This window comes from Convolutriloba macropyga, chromosome 11, assembly GCF_964194025.1.
Source record: "Convolutriloba macropyga chromosome 11, txConMacr16.3, whole genome shotgun sequence".
Lineage (NCBI taxonomy): Eukaryota > Metazoa > Xenacoelomorpha > Acoela > Convolutidae > Convolutriloba > Convolutriloba macropyga.
In genome coordinates this window covers 8913543-8935716 of record NC_134478.1, presented here as the reverse complement: position 1 = coordinate 8935716, position 22174 = coordinate 8913543, and the positions used below count along the sequence as shown (strand labels likewise).

Genomic DNA, 22174 nt, shown 5'->3' with positions numbered 1-22174 from the left:
AGACCGGCCAGTGGTCATTCCGATATCAACTTGCCACCAAAATTACAGAAATGAATTTTCTCAAAGTAACAATAATTGTCAGGAAGACGATGGTTAAAAACAAACTGTCATGTAAACATCATCGGAGTTCTATATCAACATGTCGTCTTTTCAATCTGCTGGCGGTTTCACAATACTCATGGGTTTCAACGATATCGATAATATCGAAACTTTCAATCATCTGGTGATTAAAGTCACATTAACATCTGGCCTTAATTATGAAGTAACCTGAGGAAAGATATTAGAGAACTTTTGTTCGCATTTTGCATACCCTGCACCCAAGGTACAATTTTCTTTCCTGTCACCTAAAATAAAACCTAACAACTAAAAAAGGCTTCAGTAAAAAAACACATATAACTGTCAAGTAACTGCCATTTAATGACATTGATTTATGATGATTGACAGATAAACAAATTTTTTGTGTTTGTTTTACAGCATTTCAAAAAAATCTAGACCAATTGTTTGGCCAAGGGTGCAATCTTGCTCATCAAACTTAAGCTCTACTTACAAAATGTCAGGTCAGTGCATTCTGTTAACGTCTTTGGTGCTGGGCTTCAGCTACCTCAACAACCGGATCAGTTGTTTTGAGTGGCAGTATACTATCCTGCTCAATAACTGCAACGGACGACGAAACAGTGTATGAAAGAGACCTCCAAGCGTTCATGAGGTTCATGAGCAGGGGCTCACCGAGGAGATCATTGAATCGAAAGTGGCATGTGGCCGCAAAATTTCAGTTCTCAGCTAAACTTCAGCTTCAGAAACTCTTGTGTGAGCCGGACGAAGACAACGAGCGTATCAGTATGTCCGCCAACTGTGCTATCTGTGCTTTTCAGTTTTGCGTCTTCTGAAAGTGGATGGCTGCTGAAAAAATTTCTTCGGGTCAATGTCATGTTTGCCAAGTACAGACCGACCAGTGGTCATTCCGATATCAACTTGCCACCAAAATTACCGAAATGAATTTTCTCTTAGTAACAATAATTGTCAGGAATCCGAAGGTTAAAAACAAACTGTCATGTAAACATCATCGGAGTTCTATATCAACATGTCGTCTTTTCAATCTGCTGGCGGTTTCACAATACTCATGGGTTTCAACGATATCGATAATATCGAAACAATTGTTGACTTAGAATTGAAAATTTGTTGATTTGAAAAAAGAGATTTGTTTCCAATGCGATTGTCCAAAAACTCTATATCAAATTTGACTCTTGATTTATATGTTATTTATGAGAGCGAAAATCATCACTATATTCCAATAAGAGACATGTCTAGGTTCTTTTGTTTTATCAAAAATTGAGAAGTCCAGCTCAACACTTCAACAACGTCAAAACTGTTTCTACTTGTGGAACAAAGATTTTAATCAATTCCAAGGTTATGTTGAAGTTTGCGGTCAAAATTCACCGGCTTTTACTCACATGCCGAAACCCAGTACCATCCTGTACGAGTTCAACATTTGGTCGGCAACTTGGATTGCTCGCCTGGTTATATATTTTGAATTTGATGCTTTCCAAAACCCATAGCGTCCTGCCCAGCCATTAAAAAGTTTGCATCAACAAGATCGATTGAAATTCATAAGACAAGTGGATTTGTGCTTGCGCTGTAGAACACGGTAATTCTCAGCATAAATTTAGTCATTTGGACAGTTCAAACAATTGCAAACAAGTGATGTACAATTAATTCACAATCTTGCCAAATATCTACACGGGCAGAAACGCAAGCACCCGTTGTTCCGTGTTGATCAATCCAACCTACGAAAGAATGAAGCAGAAAAATGTTGGATTTGCAAGAGCGAATTTCTAAAGAATGATGAAAAAGACTTGGATCACTGTCATTAAGACGGCAACTTATTCGGGTGGGCTCATCCTCAATGCAATAGGGCGAGGAGAAATTCCAATTCTTTTCCCGTTACGGGGCATAATATGCCGAATTATGATAATCATAACAATTGTTTGAATCTTCAACACGGTGAGCCCACTACAACAATAAAAATCAAACAAGCCACTGATGAGAAATTTATAACTATGGTAATAGGAGTTCAAATGGGCACTTTCCAGACAGCCGACACCAAAATTTTATCTATTTACGAGTACTTGCGATTCGTACACTCCTAAAATTGTTCAGCAGATAGTTCGAAAAATTAATCGAAACATTGCCGGAGTCAGAATTTTCTATAATGGAGTCCATGATTGCTGAAATTCCTGACTCTGAACGATATCTTCTCAAACAAAAAGGGTAGAACCCTTGCTCATAAATGAATGATAGAACAAAGTTCACCGAACAACAATTTCTGCCTCTTGTGGGGTGATGGGGGGGAAAAAAACTTTAGGTAACGGAAAAATAGCTATCAGCAGCAAGGAACTAAAAAAAACAAACAAAATGAGGCAGATGTTCAAATGCGGAACCATGCAAGATTATCACTATTGTTATCTAAAACTGGATCTCGTTTTGCTATTGTGCTGCTCAGAATACTGTCGAAAGCTCAGCTATCAAACCAACAGGCTCGATGTGGTCCAAGTCTTCTCAGCACCCAATATGGCGAAAGACCCTGCGTTTAGAACTAAAAAAGCACGTGTGGAGTTAGTACCGGAACTTGAACACCTTCACATGGTCGAGTTGTCGGTGAGGCGTGGAATAACATCAGTTTTTGAGACGCGATACTTCAAAACAGATAACTGATATTTGCCAGGATTCAAGCCTGATGAGCCATCTACTTTTGGATTCGGCGTAAATGCTAATTATTTATTCGGTGAAGTAATACAAGAAGAATTGCTCCCAACAAGAGTCTTTCATTTCGCAAATGAATTATCAATCAGTCAAATTCTAAACATACTAACGTGTTTGTCTATTGGCTACTTCTATTGGCTACTTAAATACCCTGGATGCGTTCAAGACGAGAATAAAGATTATCACCTTGCACCACTATATGAAATAGTCCTAAATGGCTGGCTAAGCGATTTCCATTTTGACATAAAAGAGTGGTTCAATATACACCAGGCGAAATTTTCTTATCTGCAACAGAAAATGTTTGACAAGAAGCATTAAGTTTTGCAATTTCACTTGCTATACGTTCAACTTGGAATGCGTTTTACTAAGCGTCACCATGTATTGAAGTTTGATCAAGAACGAGGGCTATAACTTTATTTTTAAGAAATAGTGTCAAATTTTGATTTTGAAAGACTCAAAATGTTTGGGGAAATTATAGCGGCAGTTTGCTCGAAGCCGAAAAAAAATTATTATATTTCACCAACAATTGTGGGCGCAAGCGTCCTCGATCTATCAAAGTGTTATATGTACCAGTTCTAATATCAAATTAAGCGTTCTAGTTTCTCCTGTCGTCTTTTGTACCCGGATACGGACAGCCTGCTCTACAAGATAGATACAGACAACTTGTACAGATATTAGGAAAATCAAACGCAGGATGTCCGAAGTAAATTCAATATTTTCTCCTACCCCACTGAGCACGCACTGTTTAATGAGACAATTAGGAGTAAATTCCTGCAAAATCATGGCTGAATTCTGTGGTGACATCATTGCGGAAATTGTTTATCTCAAAATAAAGATGTATTCAATGATGTCTAAGGGTCAGTATCTTCAATTATTTTTCGCAACAAAATAACAACGTATACCCCCAATACGAAAAACTGCTAGAACTAACCCTAAAAGAAGTTTGCCTCTTTCAAGTTGTCGCAAGCTGTCGGCCAGAAGCGTCACATATGCAGCACAGAGACTATTGACACATAAATTGTATAAAGATACGATAATATTGTCGAAACCAGTGAGATGGCTAAATAGCTGTATAACATCGGAGAATCGCGTTTTAAAACAGATAAAGGCCAACAAAGCTTCACTCTTTACTTTGATTACAAGCGGTATCTTTGCCGGAATCGTTTATCAACACTTCCCGTCGGACATTACTCATTAGAAACATGCGCAGAAAAAGTGTTCTCTAATCTATATAATGATTCACTCAGATGGTTCGATCCAAATCAAACGGACAATCAAATAAGTTGGGACTACAGCGAAGATAAATTAAGCGAACTCTTCAAAGATAGTCAAGTAAATTGGCCTTTCGAAACTACTGCATTACAACCCTCGCCAAAATATTTCGCAAAGAATGCATTGAGAGATCAAAACAACTGCTGGACGACGCCAGCAGCTATTTGCCGCCCGATCCTGGATTGATCAATAATGCAAACGTCAGAGAGAGTGATATTCCTGATGATCAAATCGTTGCTTTCGATGGAGCCAGTTATTCAGAAGAAGAAAGTCTTTGCTCTTTTTTTTGATTTTGAGGCCCGTGAAGGTAGCGGTGAATATTAGTTTCAGCGCAAACTACTTTATTGTGCTTCTATAGAGACTTTCTCGTGTGTTGATTTAAGTTTCAATTGCTTTGCGCAGACTCGCACTGGTTTGTTATTTTAACTCGTGTTCTTTTCAAATTAAGGGGCCTTGGCTAAATTTATATGAAGAGTTCAATTTGTACAAAACTTATTTCGGCCTAAGTTCACCGAACGCACGTTAAAGTTAGAGGGAGAAGAGAAGTTATCTTAGACGGTTAGACTTTTGACTACCAGATAAAACAATTCACCGCTCAGACTAAGCATTGTTATCCGCATGTAGTCATATACCCTATTATCCGAATGCAACTCTATACCATATTATCCGCATGTATTCCTATACCCTATTATCACCACATGCAATTCTATAACCTGTTGTCCTCCATGCGATTTATTCCCTATTATAACCATGGCATAAAAACCCCCTTTTCTTAGTGCGTTCTAGGAATGCTACTCACCTAAATGCAATCACCTCTATAAAGTTGTTAATTTATGTACTTAGTGAGTTTGGGCACAAAAAAATCAAAAATTAACTTAATTACGGTCAAAGATCAACGTTAGTGAATATTTTTATCTAAATAAGTCAAAAGTCAATAACAGTAGTTCATCAATTTGATTTCATCGAACCCATACAATTAAGAAAGCTCAAAATTTATATTTTTCAGATGCAGATGTTGTTAAACGTCATATATTTGTGAATCCGGACAGTTTAGTTCGAAAAAGAAATTAAACCAACTTTTTATTCGATTAAAGCAAATAACTTAAGTTGTCTAAAAAGTGTCACCAAAAAGTGATAATCAAGTAATTTCTATTAATGTTGTCAGATCGTTCATTCCGTATAACTTTTAGGTAAAGACTATTTAAGCACTTAAACGTCGACGAAGCGTGAAAGACGAAAGCGGTCAGAAACATTACAATTTCGAAAATACTAGGCCTCAATCTTTTTGAGAAGGAAATTTTAAAGAATTTTATGAACGACCGAGAAAACTGTCGAAGAGCGTGTCAATGGAACTATTTCTGTTTCTTGTCCCCAAAACATATCGATCGGCCAAACTGACATCACAAAATATCAGGGTCGCAAAACAAAATTGAGGGTTGGAACACACAAATTTGAGAGTCGGACGCTGTACAAGCAGTGAAAGCATATTTTCGCCGCATGCCTCACAAATTTCCTTAAATATTGGCAATGTTAGGATTGACCTGAAAGCTATTCAATTGTTTAAACCTTCAAAACATCCACCGTAACACTTTCGCAAATCGTCATAAGTTTGCACGCGGGAACATTCATAAGATCTGCAGTTTTAAATGTTGAATTTTGTTTCACAAGCTGGCCGCGTCTGTGTCTTTCTTCACCGAAGTTTGCCGCTTTTAACTCAAAATTGCCGCTTTTAACTAAAATCTGTCATCTTTAGCAATTTTCAACGTGAACCTCAACCCATAAAAAGACAAAAAAAGTAATGATCTATTTTTTAGCAGACGACCATTGCCAAGAAGTAGTCAATCCTGTATGCCAGTCACTGCAATTCGATCAGAAACTTGACAATCTTCGAAAACTTGAGTTTAAAAAATTGGCAATCAACTTGACAGTTCACAGGCGCCGTAATATTATTTTGGGGAAAAATGAGAACAACCATTGCTTTTTTGGCTAATAGAGTCCTCAATGTGATATTTAGTTCTATCCCTTTGGTATACGGATCACCGGGTATCACTTATGAAGGCCCGCTTGAATTCTATCTGTCTCATTACCCGGGGTGAGGTGGTCGAAACTTGATTCGATAATTATTGTCTTGTGGAAGAACGACCCCAGGCGTTAATTACACGGTTTGGATCATATTTTTGTCGCGCTATTTCGAATCATAGGAGCGCTATGTCTAATCATAGGACCGCATAATCGAATCATAGTCTCCAATTGTCTGATTAAATCGCGCAAATTCGAATCAAACAAAGGGCGAGAATTCGATTCATAATCTGACTAATTCTGCCTCATAATTCGGCAGAATTTGAATTGTGTGTACTCTTTTTTTTCCAAGAAAAAAGTAACTAGGAAAATTGCAATGTAAACTACTTATGATAACTTACCTATAACTTACCTATGAAAAGCAAAACAAAAAGAAAGTTATTCTTTTATTCTGTTTGTATGAAAAATCAATGAATAACAAGAGACTGAGTACAGAATTGATAAAATTTGAGTACAAAAAATAGAATAAAAGAATGTTTTTCTTTTTTGTTTTTTCTCTCATCAGTTAACATATGTAGTTTACATTTCAGTTTTCATAGTTACTTTTTTCAGTAGCTCTTGTAGAAAAAGCAGCAAGATAACAATAAATTATAATGAGAAAAAGTTTCAGCATGTATTAAAATTGTGACTGATCATAGTCCCGCAGTTTCGCACTGTCAAGATTGTCCAATCATCGTTGCGCACTCTTTCAATATTTGTTCCATCCGCTCATGCTTGTCTATAATTGCACAATTTCGAATAATTTTGCACTTTTTTTGGACGTAAGAGCGCAATTTCGAATCTTGTCAACTTCTTGTCTGGGCATATGAGGGTGTTTTTTCGCCTCGCTCACAAAGTCTGATCATAGACGCACATTTTCGTACCGTCAAGTCGTCGATTCATAGCCGCGAAACTTCTCATAGTCTTGTACGGTCGGTTTATTTCGTGGCAATTGGAGCTAATGCGAGCTAATTCGAGTCTTGATTAATTTTTTCGTCTGGACCATTTAATCATGGCCAATTTTGACTGGATCAACTGGTTCGTATTTCCACCCCCTCACCCCGGCGGTCATTACAGTGGTAATGCAGTCCTATTGGGGAAAGCTGTTGACAAGTGTTCAGTGGTTAACAATGTTGGAGTGGGAAGCTACAAAGTTGGCCCTACAACTTACGACTCAATTGTTGTATGTGAAAATGGATATCTGTTTCCCCATATTTCGGGAAACCCGATTCCTACCAAGTGGGTAGATGGAAATGACTTCGATAGCCCGTCCGCAACCATGATAGCCGTGGCCCTGATTAACAACACCAGACTTGATAACTGGATGGAAAGGGGAGGGTGCAACGCTAATTATGAGCCCATTTGTGATGTTTTACAACAAGCATCTAACCGTTTTGATACCCTGTCTTCAGTTGAAATATATTCGTTTAAACCTCTATATGGAGCCAACGCTGAAAAAGCAAACTTTATAAGAGACTGGATAGCGGCTGGAAACAACACAATGAGTTCTTACTACATTTTTGAATTTGTGTCTTATTTCGACGAGTCAATGAGGCATTTTATCTTTTCACACACGGTTAATGAGAGTTTTGTGACATTACTGCTCAACAATGTCATTTCCCGAGCATGCCTATCTAAAGACTTCGCCATCGTGACTTCCCTGATCACGGATGGTTTCGCTCCCACCTGGGGTACCGTGGTATCCTGGTACAAGGTCGCCCAACCCCCGGAGGTTGTTGACAAACAAAACACATTCCAATTTGTCATTTGCTGTCAAACCACTCCGACTTCAAGATGTGTCACTCTGTTCGACTACTTTGACCTGATGTACATTGAAAATGATGGCGATGGGAATTATGTCCGGGCAGGAATTAATGGACCCTCAATCGGTATTTATTTATTTATAATATCCCAGTTGACTACAAGTAATTAGCTTAGAAAAAACCTGTTTCAGGCTCTATTTTGATATCCTGATAATTCTCCTTGAAGCTTTCAGCCAGAAGTTTGCATGGTGTTTTCTGAACAATAAGTTTGATCACAAGATAAGCCTTTAAATTGTAGTTTGTTAGAAAAAAGAACTCAACTTCGATCTGGAAAACCTGGGCCGAGGTTTCACCCTTAATCCACCCCTAATTAGCGAGGATTAAGGTGTAATGCGTATTGCACTCCTATTAATCAGGGAAAAGAGTGTAAGAGGGTAATTTTTGAAAAAAATTACACTGTATTTACACTATTTTCACCATTCTTTTGGTACTCTTTGCAAAGAGTGTAATTTAGGGTGGACTGATAATAAATTACACTCCTACACAATTAACATTATAACCAAAATTGAAACCTCTGATGATAGTATGAATTGGCGCAATGATTAATGAACAAAGTGAAAGTAAGATGTTCGACAACGGGCAGATTAGGGGATCAATTCTCAGTATCTCCTTCGACGTTTATTTCTTATAAACTACACTCTTATAATTACACTTTTCTGCCTTTCAATAAGCGAAGAAATATGAATGTGATTATGTCATTTCTACACTCTTTACACCCTCTTCTCCGTTATTTTGGGGAAAACCCTCGGTCCGGGATGGCTATTCAAACATTTTCAAAAAGATCGCTAACATATAACGGAAACTAATTGTATATCTGGTTTTACTTCGAAGAAAAGACAAATTTGCTTGCTGTATTTGATAGTTATTGCCCAATTTTGAACTAGACTTATGAAAAGACCATACTCGACCAATATGAACCATGAAAAAAACTTTGGTTCGGCTTTATTGTCATCTGGACTTTAGTTCGACACAATATTTTGCTCGACTTAAGCTCGACCTAAACTTTTTTCTCGAATAGAACTCGACTCAATTGATTCCTGATTTTGGTTTCCTTCAAACTATGATTCAAGAAAAACTTTTTTCATGGGTCTTTCTTTGGCCTAATATTTAAAATTTTTTCTTAATTTTTTTTCATTGAAAATTTATGCCGAGTTGTCCTAACGCTCATTGAGAAGGAGTTGAGACCAGATATTGGTTTTCTTTAAATAAAGTTGCAGCAGACAGAGACTTAATAAGTGAATTCCTTAACCAAACGCATACTGAAAACACTCTATTCTTTTTAAAGAAAGACTGTATGTTATTTCCAATCAATCTCATAAATTGACACGTAATGCATATATCTTTGACTACGTCACTTTGTATATTCGTTGCCGGTATAACTGCAGTTTATGTTCAGTTTTCCAGATTCGGTTACTAAGACAGAGTTAGGTAAGTCTACTTTGCGCGAAGAAATAATTAGCTCCATACCTAGGAAGTATAAGGCAAAAAGAGAGCCCTACTTGGGTATTCGTTAACTAGTGCGAACAGTGATTCTGCAAACGCTAAACGTAAAAAGGACTGACCAGCAATCATTCCACTCTAAAACTTTTACACTTTGTTACAGATTGAGAAAAAAAACTAAAAATTAGGTAGAGTCATATCAAAACAGTTTATACAAATAGTTAGGCCATTTGTTATGTAAAACACTAATACAGAATGGAGACTCTTTTGTCCACAGATCTACTTTCAACGAGAACGAACTTGATTTACAACAATATAAATAGCAGTGTTGAGAAGATTTACAACCACTCAAAAATGTTAATGTCGCCCCAGTTGACGAATTTAATCTGCTAGTCAGCACAGACGTACGATTCAAAGGTCACTGTTTTTTTCCATGAGAGACAGCCCTTTACCTCAGTAGCAGAAAAATCTAAATTTGCTAGAATGGCATTCTCCTTTTATTCTCCTTTTATCTAAGAAGAGTTTTTTGGCTCGACTCTCACAAGAGGATCTATTATGTTACATCGAGATATATAGACTCGTGCACAAACTTGTATAGTTTATGATACACTTTTCTGTTTTCTCTGAGATAGTAAGTATGAATTTCTAAATCGGATAAAACAAGTCACTGATTTTATACACTTTTACCTCTAGAGCTGCATAGCAATGTCCGTCAAAGAGATCTTAGGATTATCTAGTTATAGATACCTACATGACAACAGTCGCTGACTCTAAGTTTACAGATACGGATATTTTGGAGTTTCTAGCCCTCTTTTCATCGTTTATGCTTCGTTTTTGGCGTAAACTTGTACGACAGTTTTACACAGGAAAAGAAAAAATTGCTGCTAAGTTTTCGGCATTTTTACCAAATTTTCCAGAATCATTTCACTAAATATACAGCTGGTTCCCTGAAAATTAATTGGCAATTCCTGAATTTCCATCAAAAATTACAAACTGACGAAACACAAACATCACTGACTAATAACAACGTAGAAAAACATCCATTTACAGTCAATGCGCACAATACAAGACAATTCACAAGAAATATCTCAATTTGATGAACAAAAATCTCAGAATCAAACTCAATCACTTTTAAAAAATATCACATTTGCGACGCCATTGCCTAATTTGAAATTTGATTAATATGGTTTTCACGTGTCCCTTTTTCATTGCGAAAGTGTTAATTTTATAAACACTTTAATTTGCGTTTCTTGTGAATGTTGGCATTCTAACACTTTAGCTTGTTTGGTCAGTGTCATTTTCGGTGCCAAAGTGAAAACATTATTCATCTGATCTTATTACTGTTTTCTATTATGAGATAATGTTACATTTGATTTTGAATTAGGTTTTGGCGATTTTTTTCTTTGAATATGGTGTTTTTGAAAAGGTAACTACAACAAAATCTTTGTCATGAGAGTAGATTATTTTGGCCTTGGCAAACGGGTTTCGAGATATGTTTTCAAAATGCCCATTTTAGTTCGAGCTTTTGTTCAATTGAAAAAAATCATGGAATTGGTCAATCAACCCGTCGAAAGGAATGGCCATTGTCTGACTTGTTACATCTTTGTTCTTAAAAAGTTGAAAGAAATGCTCAATGATCTGTTATGTTATGACACTAAATAATATTCCATATAGGTAGCATTTAATGTAATCAAATAAACAGACTATACCAGTAATTCAATTTTGTTTGCATTATATGTTCTTCAGTAGTGTTTAAAAATTGTGACGCAAATGCAATTGGATTCCATCTATCTTCGTTGTTCTCTACCAACGCACCACCTAATATTGGTATAGATAAATCGCATCTAATCCGACTTTCAGAACTAGGATTAAACGGACAATATTGGGTACTTGGCTCAATTTTCTCTTTGAATTAATCAAAAAAAGTTCATGGTTTTAGGTAAATGTAAAGGTCAACGATTTTTTCAACAATGGAAAAACTGAGTGACATAGTGGTGTGAATTTTACGATAATTTCACGAATGTAATGGACTGATTCCAGAAATATAATGGACCTGTACAGAATACGATTATAACATCCAGAAAGCAAATTGAATTTTAGAAACAGATTAATGTATCTTTGATAGCTTTTTAGAATTGGGCAACCAAGCACGCTAGACTGTAAAACCCAGTTTTTAAACATAATATTCCAGTCCATTCTCCACAATCAATGTTTAAATTACGTTGTTCAAATGTATCATTTTGAAGTTGAAGTTGACTATGCGCATATCTTTGATCTATTGTTGTAAAGTATGCATTTTGACCGTTTTGAGTTTCAGATTTTTTGTGATATCGGATCAATGAGTTTTTCGATGTTTGGCATTTAATCCTTATTTGTGTCCGTTGCTTGAGAACATTCGAATCATATGCGATTCTTATAGTATCTTCTCTTCTCACAGTTGTGATTATTGGAGATAATAAAATTATCATCAGTCAGAAAAACTAAGTTTTTTAGAACACCAAACCCTTTTAACTGTAGACCATAAATTTTTTCAATGACTCTATGTTTTAGTTTAAAAGGAAATTGTCACATTTTTGGTATTCGGTGGTGCAGTTTTTTTGAGTACTGCTTTTTTGCTATGTGAGTCTTTGGTAAACCAATGCAAGAAAAAAGTCCTGGGAATTGAGTATTAATAACGTTATCTGGGAGGTTATTGGGTTTGATATGTTATTTTGTTAAAAAATTTACCAGTTTCAAGTTGTTTTTGTTGCCAGAATGTTGAAGCAGATCTCGACGCTGCGTGCTTTTTGGCCATTCTGGCGATCTGTCAACAATGCGTTTTTGTGATTTCTAATTGTTGCAGGCAATTGAAGTTTGTAGTTGGCCAATTTTTGTATTGGTTCATTATAGACGACGTTGAATTTTCTCGTAGTATCTTTGTTGCCAGACTTTTGTTGACGATACTACAAAATACGTCCTAAATGGATGTTTGCAGTGCTGACTGTAATTCCAAAGTGTATCTAAAAATTTAGCGATTCCGCTTTTGTTGCCTTTTTGCTTGTTATGACTGCTGCCCAGTCATACAAGTTTTTATATGTGGAATCAAAAACTTGATTGGAAAATTGGATGTAGCTTGTGACGTAGTTAACTCATTAAAGCTCAACGCCATGTGCTACAGTCTCCTCGATTTGATTACCACTGGTTTGGGGTTGTTTCTGTTTTTAGAGTTTTAAACACATTTTTGGGAAGTGGTTGACAATTCCACAGTTGTTGCAAGTTTTTCATTGGGCGGGCAAATTGATCCATGGTTATCTTTGTCCGCGAACGTGAAATTGTTCAAATTTATGTATTGTGGGAAGAATAAAAAGCAAAAACTGGAACCATTTATCCCACCGGCGGTCGACATTTTCCCTTTGCAATCATAGAGCTGAGCCTAACAAAATAACTCCGAACTCAAAGGAGTCTTTTATAGAACAAGAGAAATCAAAAATGGGAGAAAACGTTTTTGTAATCAAAACATTGGAGTGAAAACGTTGGCTTCCTCTATTCCAATTATTGTGAAAGAAGATACGTTATTTCAGAAACATTATTGAGTGAGAACTCATTAGGATTGTCGTCTTTAACCTCTTTATATGAAAATAACCAACTCCAAAGAGGACACTCTCTGACTGAAGGCAACAACAACAACAACAACAACAACAACAACAACAACAAAAACAACAACAACAACAACAACAACAACAACAACAACAACAACAACAACAACAACAACAACAAGAACAACAACAACAACAACAACAACAACAGCAACAACAACAACAACAACAACAACAACAACAACAACAACAACAACAACATACCGATTTGGATTTTGTCTGAGTCTCAAATTTTAGATGATGTGAATTTTGAAAGTGATTCAGCTATAGAATGTGAAATTTCGCAATTTGATTTCCCTAACATGTGTGTCTTTGTTGGGGCTGTATTTATAAACTGCAGATTCATTTTCAAGTGACAAGCACGTTTTTGCATGTTTGAGTACTTTAAGATCTGGCACCGTATAAAGGAAGATCTGGCGTTCTCAAATCGACAGCGTTGGTTTCTGGCATTCTAAAATTTGCACGGGCGTGTTTCATTCGCTTAATTTCAGTGCATAGAATTCATAAATGTATTAATTTCGTTTTGTTCAGGTGTCGGATATTAAAATTTTTTTTCCAGGCAAATTTGAACTTCCTTTCTCCGGTGGTGCCGATGCTGGGTGTCTACTGAACTCGTCCAACATAGGAACACCAGGACTATGGCTCTATGAGCTCAGCCAAACTGGCCAGTCGCAAACAATATTTTCAGCAGCCAGCGTCACTGGATGCGAATACATCGTTCCAACTAGTACAATAAGTAACGACCCAGATTCCACCACTAGTGTTTTAGTTGACGGTTCCACTACCAGGGTTTTCGATGGCGTCGGAAGCACCACTCTGGCAGCAGTGATGGGTGGGGTTGACGGTTCCACTACCAGAGTTTTCGATGGCGTCGGAAGCACCACTCTGGCAGCAGTGATGGGTGGGGTTGACGGTTCCACTACCAGAGTTTTCGATGGCGTCGGAAGCACCACTCTGGCAGCAGTGATGGGTGGGGTTGACGGTTCCACTACCAGAGTTTTCGATGGCGTCGGAAGCACCACTCTGGCAGCAGTGATGGGTGGGGTTGACGGTTCCACTACCAGAGTTTCCGATGGCGTCGGAAGCACCACTCTGGCAGCAGTGATGGGTGGGGTTGACGGTTCCACTACCAGAGTTTTCGATGGCGTCGGAAGCACCACTCTGGCAGCAGTGATGGGTGGGGTTGACGGTTCCACTACCAGAGTTTTCGATGGCGTCGGAAGCACCACTCTGGCAGCAGTGATGGGTGGAGTCGCTAGTACTACTGCCGGGGTGATGGAGGGAGTCGTTGGTACCACTGACGGAGTAATGGGGGGAGTCGTTGGCACCACTGCCGGGGTGATGGGGGGAGCCGTTGGCACCACTGCCGGGGTGATGGAGGGAGTCGTTGGAAGCACTGGTGGTGCGACTTTTTCTGAAGTAGGAGCTACTTCTGCTGTTACTTTAATTGGGGGAGCTACAAAATCAGCTAGCGTCTCTTCTCAAGTTTCCTTGTCGATCACATCTACAACCAAGACATCGGTCAATCTGTCGGCAGTTGATTCGAATGTATCTGCAAATATATCCCAAATCAGTCTCTCATGTGAGTCTGACGATGACAATGGTTGCGATTCCGTTGTTTTCTCCTCCAATCAGTCTCCAGCTGCTGTGGGTTCTATCCATGTGTACAATCTGGTCACTGGAACAGCCTATGTACTCACAGTAACCGCTATTGCTTTTGACGGTGTCCTGATCACCCCACTTGCTGGCGATAGAGACTCTATCAGATTCTGTACTCGTGAGTAAAACTTTTTAATAACTGTACCAAATTAATTTTGCCCAGGACAAGTATGACGACCCAAAACCGGTATGTCAGATGGCCTTGGGCCACGGAAAAGAGATCTTTAGTTCAAATGTAGATGATTGAAGCGATCTTGATTGCCCGAACCGAACTGCAAGTGTAAGTCAGTACTGAAAAAGGTTTAATCAAGTCTGACGACTTTAATATCAAACCTGGTCTAAAGTTGAACAAGCAAAAGCTAAGTTGATCATGAATGATTCTCTGAATCAGTTCTGACTTGCAGTTGGATTTAGACTGAGCCAGTACTGATTTAAACTTGGATTTCGTTACGGGCGATCAATATTTGGTATGAAACAACTTTGTGTAGACTGAACCTATATGGTCGGGTCGACTATTGGCAGACCAGAAATGGTTAGGATACAGAACATGTCGGCCAAGATGTTGGGATCAGTAATATATGTTACTTATATATGTTACTTATCTGCTTGAACACAGAGTAAAATAGACAAAACAAACACATTTTTAGCCCCTTTTTAATGAATAATAAAACATGGATTAAACAATCATACTCATTTTTGGTGTTTTTAAAATAATTACCAAGTCACGGTACCAACTGATAAACGCATGCAACATATGGTCACGAAAACAACAATTTCCTTTTTTTTTCAATTGCACTCTCCGACAATGTTTGAGAGAATTGTAAAAATTAAGTCAGGTACAGTTAGGTTCTTTCAACTAAGGTTCTTTCAGAAAAATCTCTGAATATAATTTTTTATATAAACATCGCTTTAGAATTTTTCACATAGCAAAAATGTACATGTGAATTTGAAGTGACCGATGGTTTTACTTTATGGTATGTCAAAAACATCATCATCAATGTTAGTTCCATAATTAAATTTGTTCCCTTCTACAGATTAAAACTCATTTCCCATTTCACATTTGCGCTGAAATGGGATGAAAAAATTAAATACACTTGTATTATGAGTCTCTTGAGTTATATCAATTTGTCATCATATTTTGTTTTGAATGCTACAATCTCTCTGAAAGCATCATCATCAATGTTAGTTCCATAATTAAATTTGTTTCCCTCTACAGATTAAAACTCATTTGGATGAAAACATACAAAACAATTGTATTATGAATCTATTGGGTTATATCATTTTGTCATCATATTTTGTTTTGAACGCTACAATCTCTCTGAAAGCATCATCATCAACTTTAGTTCCAAAGTTAAATTTTTCCCTCTACAGATTAAGACTCATTTCCAAATTCACATTAGCGCTCAAATGGGATGAAAACATTGAATACACTTGTATTATGAGTCTGTTGAGTTATATCATTTTGACATCATATTTTGTTTTGAACGTTACAATCTCTCTGAAAGCATTATTATCATTGTTAGTTCCTTAATTAAAGTTGTTTCTTCCTACAAGTTTAAGGTCATTTCCAATCTTTTAACAACACACAACAGGGATTACAACATTGAATACACTTGAATTATGAGTCTGTTGAGGGACATCATTTTGTCATCACATTTTTTTCGAACGCTACAATCTCTCCGAATACATCATTATCGTTGTTAGTTGGTTAATTAAAGTTTTTTCTACCTACAGGTTGAAACTCACTCCCAATCGTTCCGTAACACTCAATTGGAATGATAACTTTAAATACACTTGTATTGACTCTCCTGCCATGTTGAGGGAATTGTAAAAAAAATGACGTACAGTTATGTATTTTTAACTATACTTCTTCCAGAAGCTTCACTGACTTTGGTTCCACATAAAAACATCACTTTAGAATTTTTCATTTAACACAAATGTACATGTTAATTTGAAGCAAGCGATGGTTTTACTTGGTCGTGTGTCACATCGTACGAAGATCCATGATGCGGTTCGCTGATTCGGAATTGATCGGTAATATAAGATACGATGGGGAATTCGAGTAACGTACAAAAAATAGGTATAAGTTTTTTCAAAAGTAAACCAGAAACTATTGATATTTTAAAGTAAGAGTGATGTGATAAAACTTAGCCAAGACTTTTACCCACCAAAAAAATAAATATAAATACCAAAATGAAGACCCAAAAAGAAACAAAAATGCTTTGAAAGATAATAAACAGCCCATTCAACAAAAAACAATGTGTTTTTCTTTAATGAATCAAAAGTTATTAATTTTTTTCACTAAAATTTGTAAAGTATTTATTATCTTCCTTATAATGTTGTCTCTGTGTTGAAATCAATATATTTAATCATTTATTTCTCTGTATTGTTTGTTATTTATTTCTTATATTAATAATTATTTAACTCAAAATATATATAATGTTACTACCGTCGCAGCCAACTCTGATCTAACTTCTCTAATGAAAACTATTGCATGCATATAATATCCCTAAAAAAAGATGCAAACTAAATGTTGAGTTGAAAGGTTGTGGGTTAAAAGATTCCAGTCATATTTCTTGCGTTAATATATCTCTAAAAGCAGCATCATCTTTGTTTGTTCCATAATTAAATTCATTCCATCTAAAGGTTGAAGCTCACTTCCATATTCTCATTTACGCTCAAATGGTCAAATGGGATGTATACAATAAATAAACTTGTATTATGAGTCTGTTGAGTTATATCATTTTGACATCATATTTTGTTTTGAACGTTACAATCTCTCTGAAAGCATTATTATCATTGTTAGTTCCTTAATTAAAGTTGTTTCTCCCTACAAGTTTAAGGTCATTTCCAATCTTTTAACAACACACAACAGGGATTACAACATTGAATACACTTGAATTATGAGTCTGTTGAGGGTCATCATTTTGTCATCACATTTTTTTCGAACGCTACAATCTCTCCGAATACATCATTATCGTTGTTAGTTGGTTAATTAAAGTTTTTTCTACCTACAGGTTGAAACTCACTCCCAATCGTTCCGTAACACTCAATTGGAATGACAACTTTAAATACACTTGTATTGACTCTCCTGCCATGTTGACGGAATTGTAAAAAAATGACGTACAGTTATGTATTTTTAACCAAACTTCTTCCAGAAGCTTCACTGACTTTGGTTCCACATAAAAACATCACTTTAGAATTTTTCATTTAACACAAATGTACATGTTAATTTGAAGCAAGCGATGGTTTTACTTGGCCGTGTGTCACATCGTACGAAGATCCATGATGCGGTTCGCTGATTCGGAATTGATCGGTAATATAAGATACGATGGGGAATTCGAGTAACGTACAAAAAATAGGTATAAGTTTTTTCAAAAGTAAACCAGACACTATTGATATTTTAAAGTAAGAGTGATGAGATAAAACTTAGCCAAGACTTTTACCCACCAAAAAAATAAATATAAATACCAAAATGAAGACCCAAAAAGAAACAAAAATGCTTTGAACGATAATAAACAACCCATTCAACAAAAAACAATGTGTTTTTCTTTAATGAATCAAAAGTTATTAATTTTTTTCACTAAAATTTGTAAAGTATTTATTATCTTCCTTATAATGTTGTCTCTGTGTTGAAGTCAATATATTTAATCGTTTGTTTCTCTGTATTGTTTGTTATTTATTTCTTATGTTACTATTTATTTAACTCAAAATATATATAATGTTACTACCGTCACAGCCAACTCTGATCTAACTTCTCTAATGAAAACTATTGCATGCATATAATATCCCTAAAAAAAGATGCAAACTAAATGTTGAGTTGAAAGGTTGTGTGTTAAAAGATTCCAGTCATATTTCTTGCGTTAATATATCTCTAAAAGCAGCATCATCTTTGTTTGTTCCATAATTAAATTCATTCCATCTAAAGGTTGAAGCTCACTTCCATATTCACATTTACGCTCAAATGGTCAAATGGGATGTATACAATAAATACACTTGTATTATGAGTCTGTTGAGTTATATCATTTTGACATCATATTTTGTTTTGAACGTTACAATCTCTCTGAAATCATTATTATCATTGTTAGTTCCTTAATTAAAGTTGTTTCTTCCTACAAGTTTAAGGTCATTTCCAATCTTTTAACAACACACAACAGGGATTACAACATTGAATACACTTGAATTATGAGTCTGTTGAGGGACATCATTTTGTCATCACATTTTTTTCGAATGCTACAATCTCTCCGAATACATCATTATCGTTGTTAGTTGGTTAATTAAAGTTTTTTCTACCTACAGGTTGAAACTCACTCCCAATCGTTCCGTAACACTCAATTGGAATGATAACTTTATATACACTTGTATTGACTCTCCTGCCATGTTGACGGAATTGTAAAAAAAATGACGTACAGTTATGTATTTTTAACTAAACTTCTTCCAGAAGCTTCACTGACTTTGGTTCCACATAAAAACATCACTTTAGAATTTTTCATTTAACACAATTGTACATGTTAATTTGAAGCAAGCGATGGTTTTACTTGGTCGTGTGTCACATCGTACGAAGAGCCATGATGCGGTTCGCTGATTCGGAATTGATCGGTAATATAAGATACGATGGGGAATTCGAGTAACGTATAAAAAATAGGTATAAGTTTTTTCAAAAGTAAACCAGAAACTATTGATATTTTAAAGGAAGAGTGATAAGATAAAACTTAGCCAAGACTTTTACCCACCAAAAAAATAAATATAAATACCAAAATGAAGACCCAAAAAGAAACAAAAATGCTTTGAACGATAATAAAAAACCCATTCAACAAAAAACAATGTGTTTTTCTTTAATGAATCAAAAGTTATTAAATTTTTTCACTAAAATTTGTAAAGTATTTATTATCTTCCTTATAATGTTGTCTCTGTGTTGAAGTCAATATATTTAATCATTTGTTTCTCTGTATTGTTTGTTATTTATTTCTTATGTTAATATTTATTTAACTCAAAATATATATAATGTTACTACCGTCACAGCCAACTCTGATCTAACTTCTCTAATGAAAACTATTGCATGCATATAATATCCCTAAAAAAAGATGCAAACTAAATGTTGAGTTGAAAGGATGTGGGTTAAAAGATTCCAGTCATATTTCTTGCGTTAATATTTCTCTAAAAGCAGCATCATCTTTGTTTGTTCCATAATTAAATTCATTCCATCTAAAGGTTGAAGCTCACTTCCATATTCACATTTACGCTCAATTGGTCAAATGGGATGTATACAATAAATACACTTGTATTATGAGTCTGTTGACTTACATAATTTTTTTCATCATGGTTATCTAATATGTCTTTTTTGTCTTATGTATTTTTTCTTATATGTTATTATCTTATCTCATATTTTTATCTTATATCGTTTAAATCTTTTTTATCTTCTGTTCTTTATTCTTATATGTTGTCTTCTTGTGTAGATCCTTGGTTCGATTGAATATTGAATTTAAGTTTAATTTCACTTTTTGATTAAAAATTAGTTAGCGTAAAAATAAAATTAGAAAGTGATAAAGCTAACTTGAAAAAAAACTAAAATCAAATTTAACGTATAAAAGAAATTGAAACTGAAAGTAAAAACTAAACTAAGAACTTAAAGTAAAATTTAAACTGAAAAGGAAAGTTAAATTAAAAGTTATAGGTAGTGCAAGGAAAATGACTTTAATTGACTTTATTGGTACCATTAAAGTCATAAAGTCAACTGGGGTCTTTCCCATTATAGCCTCCCCGTTAAAATATAGCCCCCCCCCGTGAAAATATAGCCCCCATTATGGCATTATGATATAATTACCATGAATGGGGGGCTATAGGTTATCTGAACGCTAAGCTGGGGGGGGGGCTAAATGGGAAAGACCCGTCAACTGGTCTTCCATTTTCATCTTTAACGCCATCAACATTAGTTATCTTTCAAACTTTACCTAACTTTTCATAAAACACAACAGTTGGATTTTTTAAATCGTAGAACCTCCTGGTAGCTCAATTAAATTAAAAGCATGTGTATATCTGTATTATTTGTATTGCATTTGACTCCAGATGGAATTTTACAATGAATGCTAATGGTACTGAAACACATTCCACTATACTATTAGCTTTACATTTACCTTTTTTTATCTTTTTGTTTTTTGAAACAAAATAATGGCTCAGTTGAGTTCTCATTATCAAAACTATGTGAGAATGTGCTTCAGTACCATTAGCATTCATTGTAAAACTTCATCTGGAGTCAAATACAATATAAATAATACAGATATACCACATGCTAGCATTCGTTCAGTACGACGCTTTATACTCTAATTTGGTATAATTATTCGAAGCTTGAATATTTCGTACTGAAAACAAATTTAATATTAGTATTATTATTCTTATTATTATTATTATTATTATTATTATTATTATTATTATTATTATTATTATTATTTTTATTATTATTATTATTATTATTATTATTATTACTCTAATTATTATTATTATTATTATTATTATTATTATTATTATCATTATTATTATTATTATTATTATTATTATTATTATTATTATTATTATAATTATTATTATTATTATTATTATTATTATTATTATTATTATTATTATTATTATTATTATTATTATTAGTATTATTATTCTTATAAAAATATTTGCACATTGTTTTAGTTCCATCCTACAATTCAATGTGTCTTATCTGCTTCCATTATAACAGTAGCATAAAATTGTTGATTTTTCATCTCTGCTTTTTTCGTAAGCTCCTGATGTATTACATGAAGTAATTAGTGGATTAGGTGGATTAGGTGGATTAGGGGACTGCCACTTGGTTGATTGCTACCAACAAAGCCATCCCTACGTGGGTCAAAAGTGGAACCGCTTGCCTCATAGCTTGTTGTGAATAATTGTTTAGTATTTTTTATATCAACGTCTGCATTTTTAACTACCATACTATCTATTTGAAGAATAAATTTTCTGCTCAAATTTTCTGCTTAATATCATATTAAAATTACAATCTTCATCTCTACAAAATTTGTCATTAACCATTTTTTCGTTTGGTGATATAATGTAGTAATCAAAAACCAGAAATTTTTTCTTCTCCTTCTCTAATTTATCTAATTTTTCTGGTCTAGAAAATTCTTTACTATCAGGTATGAATGACGAAATAACCTATATAACATATACCTCAATAAAATATACCTTCTTAGATAACATATTAGATAACATATGTACCAGGAGGCACGTGCTAAAAACTGTAACTTTAAGAAAACCAAAACATAATGTTTTAAATAGAGATGAAATTCAATAGTTAGGAAATGGATGACTCTTTCACGGTAGCAAAAGAAGATTTGTGAAGCAAATCTCACGAAAGTTTCAGTTGTTGACAAGGAATAACAGTGGGCAAAGGGTAGCCCAGGCATATCGTGCCAAAGTAAAAATAACTCAAGGGTCTTTTTTGAAAAACCACCAACAGTGGCGTCAGTGAAGCAAGCTGATTAGTTTCGTTCTCTGACGTCC

General features: G+C 35.1%; 1 protein-coding gene across 1 annotated transcript in view; it reads left to right on the top strand.

The window, feature by feature from the left end:
- Nucleotides 1-5885: 5885 nt before the first annotated feature.
- Nucleotides 5886-22174, top strand: part of LOC142349740 (uncharacterized) — a 30363-nt gene continuing 14074 nt past the window's right edge. Inside the window, exons 1-3 of the mRNA XM_075401482.1 lie at nucleotides 5886-6124; nucleotides 7168-7979; nucleotides 13548-14765. Of these exons, the coding sequence (XP_075257597.1) occupies nucleotides 5994-6124; nucleotides 7168-7979; nucleotides 13548-14765 (2161 nt within the window). The 5' untranslated portion in view covers nucleotides 5886-5993. The remainder of the gene's footprint in view (nucleotides 6125-7167; nucleotides 7980-13547; nucleotides 14766-22174) is intronic.